At 45.0% G+C, this 17,224-nt stretch overlaps 1 protein-coding gene across 11 annotated transcripts in view; it reads left to right on the forward strand.

The window, feature by feature from the left end:
• Positions 1-17,224, forward strand: part of DIXDC1 (DIX domain containing 1) — a 104,069-nt gene that overhangs the window by 8,562 nt on the left and 78,283 nt on the right. Inside the window, exon 1 of one of the 11 annotated variants that reach the window (XR_012783980.1) lies at positions 11,265-11,664. The exons of 1 other annotated variant lie outside the window; for it this stretch is intronic. Coding sequence is in view for 7 of the 10 variants with exons in the window: in XM_075546597.1 (XP_075402712.1) it covers positions 11,605-11,664 (60 nt within the window). In the remaining 3 variants the exon portion in view is untranslated. Of the gene's footprint in view, positions 1-11,264; positions 11,665-17,224 lie in introns of those variants that run through there. 9 more of the 11 variants (XM_075546597.1, XM_075546592.1, XR_012783981.1 and 6 more) reach the window with 9 other exon arrangements.

Genomic DNA, 17,224 nt, shown 5'->3' on the forward strand with positions numbered 1-17,224 from the left:
AACTGCTGCTTCCTTGAGGACTGATTGTGAATCCAAGCAAGATGAAATCCTTGACACTTCAATCTCTTTTCCATTTATCACGTTATCTAATGGTCCAGTTGTGAGGATTTTGTTCTTCTTTACATTGAATTGTAATCAATCCTGAAGGCTGAAATCTGTGATCTTCATCAGCAAGTACTTCAATTCCTCTTCACTTTCAGCAAGCAAGGTGTGCCATCTGCATGTCGCTGGCTGTCAGAAAGCCTTCCTCCAATCCTTATGCACAGTCACATAACCCAGCTTCTCTAATGATTTACTCCCTTTACAGATTGAATAAGTATGCTGACAGGATACAACCCTGATGTGCGCCTTTCCTGATTTCAAACTACACAGCAGCCCCTTGTTCTGCTTTGTACAACTGCCTCTCTTGATCCGTGTACAAGTTCCACATAAGCATAGTGAATTATTTTGGAATTCCCATTCTTCTTGGGTTATCTATAGTTTGTTATGATTCACCCAGTCTAATGTCTTGGCACAGTCAATAAAAGAAGAGTTAACAACTTTCTGGTATCGATATGACATCAGCAGTGATATCCAATTTTCCATGTCCTCTTCTGAATCCAGCAGGACCTCTGGCAGCTTCTTGTCGATGTACTCCTGTAACTGTTATTGGATCTCTAAGAGTACACTAAGGGTAGACAGGTGTTAACTTGGGGGAAGAGGAGGGCAATACACAATAAGAGGGAGGTTAGCAAACACTGTAGAGGCCGAGGAAGACACTGGGAAGTTGCACTAGTTAAAGGAAACAGAGGCTCGTACTGTTACACGACAATCCTGTAGTACTGGTGATCTACAAGTAGATTCTTGGATAGACACACAGGCTGAACAGACAGGAGAGGAAGAGTAGGAATATGTCCATGTTTATATATAGGTTTGACAGGTGACATTTGTGTGTATATATATGCTTACATTTGATAAAACCGTATCCATGAGTGTGGTGGGGCATATGGGGACAAAGTCATGAAAATTTCTTAGATAAAGCCGAACGCCTTGAGGGAATGAGTTGCTGGACTTAGAGGATGAGGACTATAGTCTTGAAGTACACCAAGGTCCATTGGTGTGACACTCAAAAAGACAATGCTCCACATCTTACTTTGGTGAGCAGCTGCTGGAATCTTAAAAGCTCTTGAGCATTCATTTGAGGTGCATCTCTTGGTTTCTTCCTGTCCAGAAGCATGATGAAAATCAAAAGGACACATGGAAACAATCCACCAGTCGAATGGATGACTCAAACCCTGAGGCTCTCTCCACAACCCCGAGACCCAAAGAATCAGACAGTGTTTGGCTGCCATTATGAACTGCTCGGAAAAGAATTCCCTGAGAAGCCCTGGCTAACGTGGGAAGAAATGCGGGACAGGACTCCAATCATGACAGACATCAGCCTTGTTGGTCGGAGAGAGACGAGTTGGACCTTCGGGGCCATTGTCCTTACTCTTTAGATTCAGAAGTAAACTCACCTCCTTGTTAGAATAATCAGCCATTTGAGGTCAAAAGAGCATCGCTTCCCCCAAAATGAAGTTGAGAGAGTTAGGAGAGAAAGATGAATAGACGCAGGAGTGTCAGAATAAACCAACCTCTGACAACCGAGGGGTTCATCAGCGCAATTGTACAGTTATCAAATATAGAGATCATAGTAACGTCACAGAAGAGAGGAGGGAGAAGAGAGGGAGTGAAATAAAGGACTCAGATACATTTCATGGTAGCATGCTCACCTCCAGGACGGCCATGACCTCAGCAACCAGGTCCACACAGAGAGAGGGAGGCATATATATACTTAGGGGGCATGCAAGCCCCACTGATTACAGGTAACCACATTGTAACAGGGAGGGGCTGTCCAATAGGCATAAGCAGGACAGGAAGAGGATGAGCTACGGGGTACATGCATTAGGAAGGGGAGGGATTAGGGTACTCATGTGACAAGATGGGCGCATCCTAGATTCAAGATGGCAGCCTAGCTTTGGTCATCTTTGAGTGGGTTTGACCTTATCTCTGGGTTCTGCTAAAAGGAAACAATCCACTATCCTTATCAGCAGGGAGTGGGCCCTACCTACAGTGGGACAGACAATAGTGTCTGATCACTCTAGATGGCTGATACCCTCAGGGAGATAAGTGTGCAGTCATTTACCATGTGTTGAGGCAGCATCCTAGGTTTGGCATATATTTGGGGGAGACAACCTGGGGAAAACCCCTTTTACATCCCACAGAGGAGGAAGTGGGATAACCAATGGTACTGTGAGGGGACTGCACTGGATTGGATGCATGAGAATGCTGCTGAATGTCAAACTGTGATCTACTCTGCAAACTTTCACCTAATTCCCCATGAAAAGCTTAAAATATTATTCCTGAGGCCAATGCCATCATCCTTATTAACATTGCAAATGCTTTCTCCACTGGGTCTTTGTGTTGGACAGGGTTCTCTAGAGAGACAAACCAGATTGCTAGTAATTATATATAAATATATTTATAAAGATAGATATAATACAAGAAATGAACCGTTAAATTATATACAGATAGATAATACAAGAAATTAACAGTTAAATTATAAAGCAGTGAGATACTAGTAGTCCTTTAAGGCTTGAGAGCTGCCAGTTGCCAGTCCCTTTCTGTAGAGAGAGCTGGGCTATATTTACCCAGAGAGCAAACAGCAAGGCAAGTCACCAACTGTCACCAACTGTCAGTCCCCAGCTCCAGACACGAACATTCCAATCATGTGGGATTAAAGGGACCTCAACTTACAGCGACAGAGTCCACAGGCTAGGCATCCCACAGGTAGTGTACCCCTTTAAATTGAGGCACAGAACAAGCAAGGCGAGGCTCACCGAGCCATTTATCCCTCTGCCCTTCAATTAATCCTACTTGTGTTTATCGGCCAGGCTGGCACAATAAACTATCACAGTCTTCATCCACTCATCCACAGACTGCAGACACACAGTGACTACCTTCCGTGTTGCAAGCATGGATGGAAGTATTGCAAGGTGCTTAAAAACCTGGACGTTCACTGCACCACTTGGAGCTTTTATTTCTGGGGCAAATGACTTATTCCCCAAACCTCTCTTTCTTCATAAGAAATTGGGAACAATGGGAAACCTCCACTGTTCATGATTATTGTCGTCATCAAATGAAGTTCTCGGCACATAGTAAAAGTTCGATTTTGCTATCATTACTGATATATATATTATTACTTTATATATATATATATCCTTTAGTTTGTGGAGGCATGCCTGCCACTATTACAGAAATAACACAATGCCGAGGAGATTGGTATAAATGATAAAAATAGGCAGCATGGTAGCGGTTGTGCAGAAAGCTGCTTGCTGTATTTGTTTGCCTCTCCTGTTAGAATGAATGATGGCCCTGCTGTGGTGGTATTGGTTCCAGCTGCCTGGGCAGCCTTGTGGTTTTGCCCCATTATCATCATTATAGGATGCTAATCATTGTTTTAGTTACCCTCAGCCTTTTTAGCTAAATCACTTGGCTCTCCATGTTCTTATGCTGATATCACAAGAGAGTGAGAGGAGAGGAGATGGAAGGAATAGGGTTGCTTTGAGCTACAATTCACCTCTTCCCATGGGCTCTTTGCTAAGGCAGACTACAATAAATGTAGCTTCTGAGCAAAAACACTGAGGTCCCATTTATTTGTGATTTTTCTAAGTGTGAGATGCAAACGCTCTGTGAAAATATTATATATTTGGAACCTTTCAGTAGTTGGGTGAAGACAAAAGGACAGACTGTTTGGAAATTATACTCTCTAAATTAAAATTAAATACCCTTAAAATATTAGTTCTGCATTTCCATTAGTCACAGTTCAGGCTAACTATCACTATGTTTACTAGCACACGTGTTCAGAGCATTTCCATCATGGCGAAAGTGCTGCATGACACCACTGCTCCGGAAGGTGGCTGATAGCAGTAGTGACTTGGAGGGAACACTTCACAATCTTGGACCATATGTCCTATCATATTGTTTTGGTTTTTGAAATCAAGTCACCGAGTCCAACCGCCGGCATTCTGTGAGGATGGTGCAGAGGGCACAGGTGCAGGTCTCAAATCAAAGGACCTTGATTCAGCTCCAGCTCCCATGCTGACTTGTTGAGGGGCTATGAGAACCTCTCCTAGCCTTGGTTCCTTCATCTGTGAAGTGGGGGCATAAAGCCTAATGAAGTCTCAGAATTGCTTTTTAGCTTTAAAGTGCAGTGATTGAATGAATCTTTGCTTAGAAAGATGGAGCTCCCTGGGCCTACAGTGATAAATGACGTGTTCTCGGAGAAGTGACCTTTTGGCAAAGGGGAGCAGTACGTCCTCTGATGGCCCAATAATTTCTCCTCTGTGTTCAAAGCATGATGAGCAAATAGCCAGCTAGGATCTTTTACCTTAAGACCCCCAACTGCATGCTTTGATTTTTTATCACTATGCACTTCTATGAAGCCTTGGTGGTGTAATGTTTACGTTTTGGGCTGCTAACTGCGAGGCCAGCAGTTCAAAATTACTAGCCACTCCTAAGGAGAAGGCCAGGTGTTTCTAGCCCCATACAAAGTTAGAGTCTTGGAAACTCACAGGGACTGTCCTCTAGGCTCACTGTGAGTCATCATAGACTGGCATAGACCTCTAACACGTGTGGTAGTTACATAATCAGGTGTCAGTGTGGGGCTTGAGAGGATTAAGAATGAAGGAGTGCAGTCTAGTCTGTCAATCAGATCATAGCCAAAGAAGCCTCTGGGTGGGTATGGCCTTCTCCTGAGAATTCTGGGGATTCCTGGATTTCCTCCTTGGAAGCAGGAGAGACTCTCAGGACTCACTCCCTTGGAGAGTCTACTGACAAGGCTCAGTCCCTGCAAGACATTTCTGAGGAGAAGCCACATTTCTGAGGCAGTCAGAGTTTTTGAGCTGAAGGAATCATGTGTAGACCCCTGCCAGAGCTGAGAGACTTACAACACCACTGGATCTGCAAGACTTCCAACCCACTGGCCTGTGACCTTCCTGCATTCGGTGTCACTGCACGTGTTTGATGAGTCTGAAGAGGACTTTATAGATTGGTATTGGGCCTATGAGCTAATATCGGACTTAGGGACTTGATCTGGACTGGGCTGGGATGTTTTCTCAATGTTCAATTGCTCTTCTATATAAACCTCTTTCTTATATACATATGAATGCCTATGAATTTGTTTCTCTGAATAACACAACATATATTCAATGCAACTTATGTTTTAGAAATGTCCTATTATTAAAATGTGCCTCCTTGCTGGACTTGAAGTCTCTGCCTTGGGTCAACCCAGGTACATGACAAGGCTCCCTATATCCTCCCAGGCAGGTCACTGCAAACCCTGGTCACTCGGGTGTAGAGAGGGAAGCTCAGACCCAACACAGGAGGAAAGTGATGTGGCCATGCCGTGGGCCCTCCAGTCACACAGCTGTCTCTAATCAGTTTGTCTCCTCCTAGCTTCCACCACGGAGGAAGAAGTTATAGCTGGAGTTGGCACAGTGATAAGCACATTAGTACATCTTAGCTGCTATTATTTCTATGTTCCTATTTTCTAAATAAAATGAAAGAAAACAGGCCTTGTTGCATTAGCTGTGGTTAGTGACCCTCGAGGGTGTTGCACCATGAACTGGGCAGGGTCCAGTGGGTGTTCTTGTCAACTAAACTCTCCTGATAGATTATAAAGGACAGTGGTCTTCTAGCTTGTGGGCTGCCGAGACAACCTGTCTGTCAGTATATTGCTGCGGTGCTGGAAGCTATGTCGCTAGTATTTCCAATGGCAGCAGGGTCACCCAAAGTGAACAGGCTTCAGCAGAGCTTCCAGACTAAGAACAGCCAATGAAAGAGAAAGAAGCCATGGAGCCCCTTATGCATAGCTTCGAAACCTTTTCAGATACTGGAAGCCTGGACAAAGGAAACAGACCATTGTTGGGGATCCCAGCAGCAGATGGGCCTCTCAGGTCTGAGGGCACTCAGAATGTGACTGAGAGTTGCTGATCGCTTGGGGGGCATTCGGCCGTGGTGACGTGAGCCTGGTCAAGGCTGTGGGAGGGGAGCCTGCGGGATCTTCCTTTGCAGATGGGGCCTGTCTCAAGGTAAAGAGAAACAGCTGCAAAACTCTTCTAATGACTGGAACTTGGAATGTGGAAAATATGAATTTAGGAAAATTGGAAATTGTCAAAAATGAAATGCATGAAAATCGATATCCCAGGCATTTTCAGCTGAAATGGACTGGTATTGGCCATTTGGAATCAGAAAATCATACGATTTACTATGCCAGGAATAACACAACCAAGAAGGATGGTGTGGAATTCATTGTCAGAAAGGACCTGGCTAAATCCCTTAGGAAGTATTAAGCTGTCTGCGATGGGATTGTATCTGTCTCCAATGAAATTCAATCAATACAACTATTATTCAGTTTTATGCACCGACCTCAAAAGCTAGTGATGAAGAAATTGATGAAGTCTACCAATGATTTCCGTTGGAAATAGATCAAACATGCAATCATGATGTATTGATACTTATTGGTGACTGGAATGAAAAGTTGGAAACACAGAGGAAGGAACAGTAGTTGGAAAATATGGACTTGGTGATAGAAATGAAGCGAGTGATTGCATGATAGAATTTTGCAAAACCAATGACTTATTCATAGTAAATACCTTTCTTTCAACAACACAAAAGGTGACTATACATATGGACTTCCCCAGATGGAATACACAGAAATCAAATCGACTGCATGGAAGTCATGATGGAGAAGCTCAATCAATATTAGCAGTAAAACCAGTCAAGGGACTGACTGTGGAATAGGCCATCAATTGCTTATATGTAAGTTCTGGATAAAGCTGATGAAAATTAAAACAAATACACAAGAGTCAAGATATGACCTTGAGTCTATCCCACTAAATTTCAAGAACATCTGGAGAACAGATTCAAGTCTAATGATGGAACACTAATGATGGAAGAGCTGTGGGAGGACATCAAGACCGTCATTGGGCATTAAAGAGACAGGAAAGAAAGAAAAGATCAATGTAGATGTCAGAAAAGACTCTAAAACTTGCTCTTAATCATAGAGTGGCTAAAAAAATGGAAGAAAAGATGAAGTCGAGGTTGAATAGAAAATTTCAAAGGGCAGTTGGAGAAGACAAAGCCAAACATTATACAGAACTGTGCAAGGGCCTAGAATTAGACAACCAAAAAGGAAGAATGTGTTCAGTGTATCTGAAATGAAAAGAATTCAAGAAAAAATTCAAGCTTTGTATTGCAAATGTGAAAGATTCTATAGGCAAAACATTGAATGATGCAGGAAACATCAAGAGAAGATGGAAAGAACAGAGTTGCTGTACCAGAAAGAACTAGTTGACAGTCTACCAAGTATATGACCAAGAACCAATGGGGCTGAATGAAAAAGTTCACACTGTACCGAATGCACGAGCCAAAAACAAGGCTCCAGGAATTGATGGAATACCCATGGAAATGTTTCAGAAAGCTGAAGAAACACTGGAAGCACTCACTCATTGATGCCAGGAAATTTGGAAGACAGCTGCTTGACCAACTGACTGGAAGAAATCTATATTTGTGCTCATTCCAAAGAAACGTAACTCAACAGAATGCTCTACTGTAGAACAATATCATTGCTATCACATACAAGTAAAATTGTACTTAAGATCAATGGTCGCAGTAGTATATTGACAAAGAATTGCCAGAAGAAGATGTGGAACAAGGGATATCAATTGCTGATGTCAGATGGATTTTGGCTCAAAGCAGAGAATACCAGAAAGCTGTTTACTTGTGTTTCTTTGACTATGCAAAGGCATTCAGTTGTGTGGACCATAATAAATTGTGGATAACTTTGAGAAGAATGGGAATTCCTGAACACTTCACTGTGCTCATTCAGAACTTGCACTTGGGTCAAGAGGCAGTTGTACAATTTGAACAAGGGAATACTGCATATTTTAAAACCAGGAAAGGTGTAAGTCAGGGTTGTGTCCTTTCACCTACTTATTCAACCTGTATTCTGAGCAAATCATCAGAGAAACTGTATTATATGAAGAAGACGTGGCATCAGGATTGGAAGAAGACTCATTAGCAACCTACAGTAGACAAATGGCAAAACCTTGCTTGCTGAAAGCGAGAAGGAACTGAAGCGCTTGCTGTCGAAGATCAAGGATTGGAGCCTTCAGTATGGATTACATCTCAATGTAAAGAAAACCAAAATCCTGCCAACTGAACCAATAGATAACCTCATGATAAATGAAGAAAGGGTTAAAATTGTCCAGGACTTTTTGTCTTACTTGGATCCACAATCGATGCTCATCGAAGAAACAGTCAAGAGATCAGAAGACATATTGCATTCGATAAATCGACTGCACAAGACCTCTTTAGAGTGTTAAAGGGCAGAGATGTTACTTTGAGGACTAAGGAGAATCCCCAAATCAGGGTATTCTCCATTAGTTTGGACATTCAATAAGGAAGACCGTAGAAAATTCGATGCATTTGAATTGTGATGCCGACAAGAACATTGAAAGTACTATGGACTGCTGAAAGGACAAAACAATCTGTATTGGAAGAATTCAAGCTAGAATGTTCCATAGGGGAAAGGATGGCAAGAATTTGCCTTATATACTTTGGACAAATTGTCAGGAGAGTCCAGTCCCTGTAGAACAGTGGTTTTCAACTGTATTGGACAGGGTTCTCTAGAGAGACAAACCAGATTGCTAGTAATTATATAAATATATTTATAAAGATAGATATATAATTTGAGAAATAAACCGTTAAATAATATACAGATAGATAATACAAGAAATTAACAGTTAAATTATAAAGCAGTGAGACACTAGCAGTCCTTCAAGTTTTGAGAGCTGCCAGGTGCCAGTCCCCTTCTGTAGAGAGAGCTGGGCAATATATACCCAGGCAGCAAACAGCAAGGCAGGTCCCCAACTGTCATCAACTGTCAGTCCCCAGCTCCAGAGATGAACATTCCAATCGTGTGGGCTTAAAGGGACCTCAACTTACAGCGACAGAGTCCACAGGCTAGGCATCCCACAGGTAGTGTAACCCTTTAAACTGAGGCACAGAACAACCAAGGTGAGGCTCACCAAGCCATTTATCCCTCTGCCCTTCAGTTAATCCTACTTGTGTTTATTGGCCAGGCTGGCACAATAAACTATAGCATCAACCTACCTAATTCCACGACCCATTAATACAGTTCCTCATGTTGTGGTGACCCCCAACCATTATTTTTGTTGCTACTTCATAACTGTAATTTTGCTACTCTTATGAATCATAATGTAAATATCTGATATGCAGGATGTAGTTTCATTGTTACAAATTAACATCATTAAAGCATAGTGATGAATCTTGAAAACGACATGTAATTATATATTGTGAAATATTTATTTCTAATTACAAAGAGAGGAAATTTTGTCTTGAAGCATGGTGTAGTATGGGTAACAGTCTTCACCTGGGTACACGTATGTGGGCGTATCCTCATTTGGGCAGACCCGCCTAGAGACGGATAGAGGAGCGGTGTCTTGGTTCCTAAGACCATCGTTGAAAATATGTGTTTTTCTGATGGTCTTAGGTGACCCTTGTGAAAGGGTCGTTCGACCCCCAAACATTGTGGCGACCCACAGGTTGAGAACCGCTGCTGTAGAAGAACATCGTGTTCGGTAACGTGGAGGGGCGGGGAAAAGGAGGAAGGCCCTGGATGAGATGAATTGACACAGGGCTGCTTCAGTGGGCTCAGGCCTAGAAACCACTGTGAGGCTGGTACAGGACTGGGCCGTGCAGTGTTTCGTTCTGTTGTGCATAGGGTCACGATCGGTCAAGTCGACTCGATGGCACCCAACAACAACAACAGACATGTTTATTTGGTATCATAGCTCTTACAGAGGATGAGTGTCTCTCTCTCTCTCTCTCTCTCTCTCTCTCTCTCTCTCTCTCTCTCTCTCTCTCTCTCTCTCTCTCTCTCTCTGTGTGTGTGTGTGTATCATAGCTCTTCCCTAGCTTTAGCCAGAATGGAACCCTTTCAACCAGCAGTAGCCACTCAGTACCTACACGGTTTCTCCTTCCTGCTCATGTCGTCTTTTCCCAGAAGCATCTTCTTGCTGAGCAGCTTTTGACATTCAGATGCAATGGCCTAGTCCATCTCTTGGGGTGTGTTTTTCTTTTTTCTGGTGGCCTGAGGAGGAGGTCACTAGGTTGAATAGCACCATGACTGCCTTTTCTTGCTAAGGAAGTAAGGGGTTGGGGGTTCTAATCTGAGCTGTGTGGGAAATCTCCAGGGTAGAGGTCCAGCTCCTCAAGCGGTCTCTGGCACTGACCAGCTGTGTCCTTGGGCAGGGGCCTGGCCCTTTCTGAGCATGGGCAGTAGAGACCCTCCCCTGATCTGGAATAATGAGGTGTATGCAATGTGGCTGTTCTTTCAGCCTTTACTTTTATGTTTTCCTGTAGATACAGGATTCTGTACTGAGAGTGCAAGTGGTTAGTATTCCTCACAAATCATCATGGCGGTGGCTTGAATAACTGGAAACAAAGAGGATTAATTCTGTTTACCTGTTTTGCAAAAGCACCGGGACCTTTCTGCAGTTATTTATTTGAATGAACACCCATTGATTATAAAACTCATTTTGCACATTGGCAGTTATCAGAAAGGCAGCTGGGCATGCATTTGGGGGTAAAGCTGTGTGTGGTTGTCCTTGGTTTATCCTTGGGGTTTCTGTTGTGGGGTGCTCTGCTGGGTTTATGTGTTAAATGAGTTCTAAGAACATCAGTAACGAACGTGATCTCCTTTTATCCTCTTTTTTTGTTTTGTTTTCTGGTGTGGCAGATTCTTTTTTGTTTTTGTTCCCTCTATTTTGGCATGTCTCCTCTTTAACCTAACCTTACTGCACAGGCCTCAAGTGGGAAAAGGTTGCTGTTTTCAGTTAGTCTGGGGGAAAAAAATTATGATTCATTCTCCTCCCCACCCACCTTGCGGTGAGGTGCTTGTGGTCTTACAGAGGATGAGTCTCTCTCTCTCTCTCTCTCTCTCTCTCTCTCTCTCTCTCTCTCTCTCTGTGTGTGTGTGTGTGTGTGTAAGTGTCCTGCACATCCACCCCGGCACGTCTTCCTGCAAGGCAAGCCTCGTGTGTGTGACCTGTGTTAATGCAAGCGCCTGCACACACTGCCTGCTGGTCTAGAGTCAACCTGCGTGTATGCGCGTGTGAGCATCACACGCCAGCACATAAGCTGTGTATGTGTGTGTGGTGTGCGCAGTACGCACACGCGGCGTTCCCGCCCTCCCCTCCGCCCCGCAGTGCTGAGCTTTGAGCACAGCCGACTGCAGGCGCAGCTCCATCCTGTACGCCATCTGTTTCTATAGGAACCACAGCGCCTCTGCGCCCGCCGGCCCCGCCAGCCGCGGCTCCTGGGCGAGCATGCCCAGTGGAAGCCACTACTTTGGCTCCAGTCGGGGTTTCCAGTAAGTGGCATGCGGGACTCCGGAGAGATCCCCAGGAGCTGAGCGAGAGTCTTTGTGTGAAGAGGGAGGAGGTGGTGGCGGCGACTCCCTGGCCTGGAAACCTTGCCCGGGGAAGCGAGGCTGGAACAATGCTAGCCTGCCTGACCCGGGGGAACTTGCTGGACGTCCTGCAGGAGGGCTTCCATGAGGTAACTACCCCGCCCCTCCCACACCCTTCCCCCAGCGCCTCCCGCCTAATCTTGGATGGGCTTCTTCTCCATCCCCCCTCCTCCTAGGCGCCTGCAGAGCCCCCAAGGGGGCTCCGCTGAGGGTTATGGGGCAGATGGGTGAACTAGGAGAAATTAAAAGGGTTGCCTGTCTCCAGCTAAACCGGGAGATGGTGGTTCATATGAACCCACAAGGCAGAAATCATCTCCTCTCAAATGAAGTGATCCGGATCCTCCCCAAGGAAGTCCTCAGGGAAGCCCCTGAATGTGGGACCGATGCTCATTGGCTTTGCCAAGCAAACCGGGTTGGAATCCCCATGCGCCAGGGAGGGCTGGGGTGGCCTTGCGGTGCTAGAAAGTTTGAGAAGGCAGGGGCTGTGGGTGGAGGGCATGAAGCACCATTTGCACGTCGTTCTAAATTTAGGGCTGTAGGTTTCTTTTCAGCCAACGATGTGGTTGGCAGAGAGGAGCCATGAACTATAAAGAGAGCCAAACCTTTGCTCCCTTCTGTGTGTGAGCAGAGAACCACCTGCGAGTTCAGGCTGACCTGCAGGAGGGCCTCTGATCTAGCAGGGGGATCATCCTGCAGACACTTGTTTATTCTCAGCATTTGGTTGTTTATTCTATTTCCTTCTCTGGGCCCCGGAAACTGTGTTTGGGCCACTTCCTTCCCCACCCCCTTGCGTCCCCCCCTTGATCCACACGTCTGCCATTGCCTCTGAGCCCCACCTCTCCTGCCTCCTCCAGGGAGCCCCCTACACGGAGACCTACCAGGCTGCTAGTTTTGCCTTCTCTCCCTCTACATCTTCCCCTTTCTTTCCACCTCTTCCTTTTTCCCTCTATGCAGCTCATTCATAAACCGGAATTTTCTTTTTAAGTCAGTTATTAATCACACAAGTAACTCAGGGCTACATCACCTCCTTAAATATGAGCATCACAGGCAAGCTAAGCCCTACAGACCATGGGCCGCCCCTCCAATCCCTGCCTTTTTCCTCAGAGCTAACCGTTTTCCTGAATGTGTGTGTGCACGATTTTCTCCCTGCAGCTGCAATGCAGGCGATTCCCCTAAATTCCTGTTTCTAATTAAGACCTGCCTCAGAAGCTTCCCCACCCCCCTAACCCCTCCAGCTCGCCAGCCCCTGTATCCCCGCCTCGTCCCAGAGACAGGGAAAAGCTGCAAAAAGGCTGTCCCAACCGAGTCAGAATTGGCCTCTGGCAGAGGGGGGTCCCCACCTTCACCAGGGCAGAGCTCGCATCCTGCCTGGCTGCCCATCCAATCGTCAGATCTGTGGGCCACTCCCACTCCCCTGGAACACACGTAAGGGGACCAGGGGACCGCTAACAAAGAGCTGCAGTCAGAGTTGAAATACAGAGGAGCCAGGAAGCCGCCTCTGCGGGCTTCTAGTATTGCCCCCCTTTCTTTTCCCACTTTCTGCCGCAGGATCCCCCTAGTCCTTAGCCACACAGGTCTGACTCATTGACTAACTGTAGCAAATACCCCTTTTGGTCTTCTTGTGACCTCCTCCTTGTTTTTAAAAATCCAGCCCCCTCCCACCCCCATATCAGGTTCGACTGTTTGATTAGGAAGAAGAAACCCGCCCCAGCCTTTGCTCATTTTCACCACCGACTCTTTTAACTAAAGAGCTTGGTGAACCAAGAGGCTTGCTAACTTTTCACGTGTTGGTGTTTTTTTCAAAACATACCCCCTGCCTTCCATTCCTTGTAAACCTTAAGGAAAAAGAGCAAGTGGGAAAGTTTGTCTTCTTCTTTTTTTAATGGTGGTAATGGACTCTTCCTAAAAACAACAGATGCAGAGCTTCATAAATTATTAATATCTAGAATAATACAATAATGCTCTTTTCCCTCTGATGTTTGATTTTCAAACCATGGCGTCCATCCTGGAAGCTGTGCCCCACCCCTCCCGCAGGCTAACTTTCATCTGTTCGTTCCAGTGCGAGGTCTGAAAGGTAGGAAGGAATTCGTACCTTTGGTTATTCAGAAATGGACACAAACGACATAATAGTAGTAGTACTATGTTACATCGAATGGCCTATTATAGTTTCATTCTTTTAAATATATATTTTTCTTTGTACGTATAGTATCACATGTAGTGCTACTATATAATCATTAGATTGATTATTTTAGGGTGGATGAGCCTCCTCTTGATGTACACCAGCGTCTGGGGTTACTTTATAGATCCAGTCATCTTCACTCTCTTTTATTAGATTCATTCAATAGGGATGTAAATTGGGACTTAAAAGCTAGTGTCAAAGTATACTTAAATTCCTCTGAGAAACTCTTTCTGTGGTGTTCCTAAGAACACCTGCCACACATACACCCCGTCATCTGGGCATTATCCAAGCAGATCTGAAGCTGCTCTCCATCATCACCGAGAACAGCGGTTCTCAACCTGTGGATCTCAAACCCTTTGGGGGTCAAACGACCCTTTCACAGGGGTCACCCAATTCATAACAGTAGCAAAACTACAGTTATGAGTTAGCAATGAAAATAATTTTATGGTTGGGAGTCACCACACATGAGGAACTGTATTAAAGGGTTGAGGCATTAGGAAGGTTGAGATCCACTGACTAGAAGCTTTATAATTCTGTATGATTAGAACTCTGAGCTCATTGCCTGTGGAAGAGCCACGGGCCACAGGAGATGGCGCTCTGGCCCTAATTGCTTAATTATAAGAACCCGGCAGATGGAGAAGTCTACTCCGGGTCAAGGTTTGCCTCTGTCCACTGTTGGCCTCTCTTCTCAATCCACATGCCCTGCTGCATAACACTGTACGAGATAATTTTTTTTTTCTATCTCATTTCCTGAATAGAGTCCTGACCTCAACACCCCTGGCAAACTATTTACAGAATTGATCCATGCCAATGTTGTCAATGCAGTCTATTTTATTTACATGGTTCATTTGCATTGTGAGTGTTCCACAGTTGGCTACTGCCCCATTCTGTAGCCCACCCTCGCTGCTGCTGGCTGTCATAGCCGATCTCCTAGGGTCCAAGCCTGGCCAGGCTTTCTGTTGCTTACAGTTTCTCCACACTGCCTTTCCTGCAAAGCATGTATTTATTTGTTTCCCTTGCCCCTTGGTATTGGTGGTATGGTAAGCATAGTGTCATTGGTTAAAGTGCCAACATGAATTTCTAGATGCGTTTTCCTGGGGGCTGGACTGTCCCTAAAAAAGACATCATATTTGTGGTGGAAGGGTGGAAGGTGTTGGCCAACAGACAATCATTCATTCAGCATTACAGCCATTTTATTTATTTAGAAGCACTTTTTTAAAATTAGGGACTTATACACCTCCCATCACAATCTATACATACATCAATTGTGTAAAGCACATTTGTACATTCATTGCCCTCATCATTCTCAAAACATTTGCTCTCTCCACCCAAGCCCCTGGCATCAGGTCCTCATTTTTTCTCCTCCCTCCCCGCTCCCCCCTCCCTCATGAACCCCTGATAATTTATAAATTATTATTTTGTCATATCTTGCTCCGTCCCGCGTCTCCTTTCCCCCACTTTTCTGTTGTATGCCCCCCAGGGAGGAGGGCATATGCAGATCCTTGAAATAGGTTCCCCCTTTCCAACCCACCCTCCCTATACCCTTCCAGTATTGCCACTCACACCACTGGTCCTAAGGTGATCATCCGCCCTAGATTCCCTGTGTTTACAGCCATTTATTGGGTGAAGAGATGGATAAAGATGAAAAACACTTGGTTTCTGATGCTAGTTAATTTATGGAGACCCAGAATGTCTCTCTAAAACAAACAAATAAACAAACAAACCCATAACAGGATGCTTAATGTGTGTAGTGTCAGAAAAGGGTAGTGTTTGTGAGAGATCGGAGAGATACTTTCTAGTTAGTTATAGCATGAAAAACACCAAATGTTTACCAGCCCACCTGCTCACTGAAGTCAAAGACCCCTCCTCAGCCCTGATACTCTGGTAAACATGCATGCAAGCACTCATTCACCAGTCACTGAATTACTGCTTACTGGGCATCGGGCCAGGCGCTTAAAATAGAAGTCAAATAACAAAATCTGCCCCATTGGAGTCCCTGGCCAGCAATGATACAGTACACGCTCAGAGTCACAAACTTGGGAAGGTTAAGGATAGAAAAAACTTGCTTGTGGCTATGAGCGAACCCATGCCTGAGGTCTGCATCGCCTAAAGCTCTGGAGGTTGTGGGAATGTTTTATTAAAATGTTGCTTGAGATATCTGTTGTCTGATTTTAGCCTTTAAAACATAGAACCTGGCAGACTTTCCTTCCCAGTGGGAGAGTTCCCCATTATGTGTAATAAACATTCCACATTACAATTCGTCATCCTGGCAAACTCTGAGAGATAGAGGAAGAGCCCTTCTCTGGCCACATCCTCATCATGGGACCTTGAATGAATGAGCAAGAGGATTGGCAGGTACAACAGCTGCTGCACATATCTCTGCTGAGGGCCTTCCGTGGAGTAGGATTTACGACATCGGGCCAACTAGCAACTCACATGTTTCCACAATAGAGTCTTCTGTGCTTGACTGTAGAAATTAAAGACCTGGTATGTCTTCAATGTAACAAAGCACCAGCCCCCCTCCAACCTTCTTTCTTCTATCCCAACTTGATTTCTCCTCTCCACCCAGGCGTGTTGGCTTTGTTCCCATAGGAGTCGATGCCAGGAAAACAGATGCTCCCTGGCATCAAGCTATCAGGCAGCTTTACGTTCCTCGTGGTGAGTGATGGGTTGGCCAGGCGTGTGGGGCAGTGATAGGGTGTTACATGCCAGGTGCCACTCCCACAGGCAGTTCCCAGAGTCTGGGAGTGCTAGAAATGCTTTGGCTGCCATGACTGGCCTTGTTGTCTAGGCCTCAAAGACCAACCATTCCAAAGGGCACTTTCCTGAGTAGATTTCCTAAACCAGGCCCCATTTAAGTGGCTCCACTTAACCTTCAGAGACCTGGTGTGGGAGAGGGAAAGGAAACAAGTCCCAAAGGTCTCCAGGGGGAGCTCCCTGCCTTGTTTCTACATAAAGCAGACAATCTAGCAACACTTCATCCATCCATCCATCCATCCATCCATCCATCCATCCATCCATCCATCCACTCATCCATATGCATTTTTTTGAACACTTACTTACCTTGTAATAAGTACTTATGGAGCAACAGGGTGTTCGGAGAACTCAATCAGTGAGAATGAAGGCTAAGGGTTAAGATTTTTCAGAAAATCCTTAGCTCTCTTCACTTTCTCATATATCTGCCTTTATCCAGTGGCCTAAGTAGCTCTACAAGGAGCCCTGTCCGTTTGGAGAAGAAGAAATTTAATTATATTTTTACTTGAAAACTACATTTTCCCCTAACTAGGAACTGGCTGTAATATTCAGAAAAGGCCTGAAGGAGTTAAAAGAAAAGAAATACACTAGTGTGTCCTGTGACTGGGAGAATTGAGGCCAATGATAATGCAAGGCTCTGCAGTCCTGCCTTCCTCTCAGGCCCTTAGCTGTAACCCCATCCTCCATCCCCATCTGCTGCTGCTGGAGGGTCTCAA

The sequence above is a fragment of the Tenrec ecaudatus genome, chromosome 4, assembly GCF_050624435.1.
Source record: "Tenrec ecaudatus isolate mTenEca1 chromosome 4, mTenEca1.hap1, whole genome shotgun sequence".
Lineage (NCBI taxonomy): Eukaryota > Metazoa > Chordata > Mammalia > Afrosoricida > Tenrecidae > Tenrec > Tenrec ecaudatus.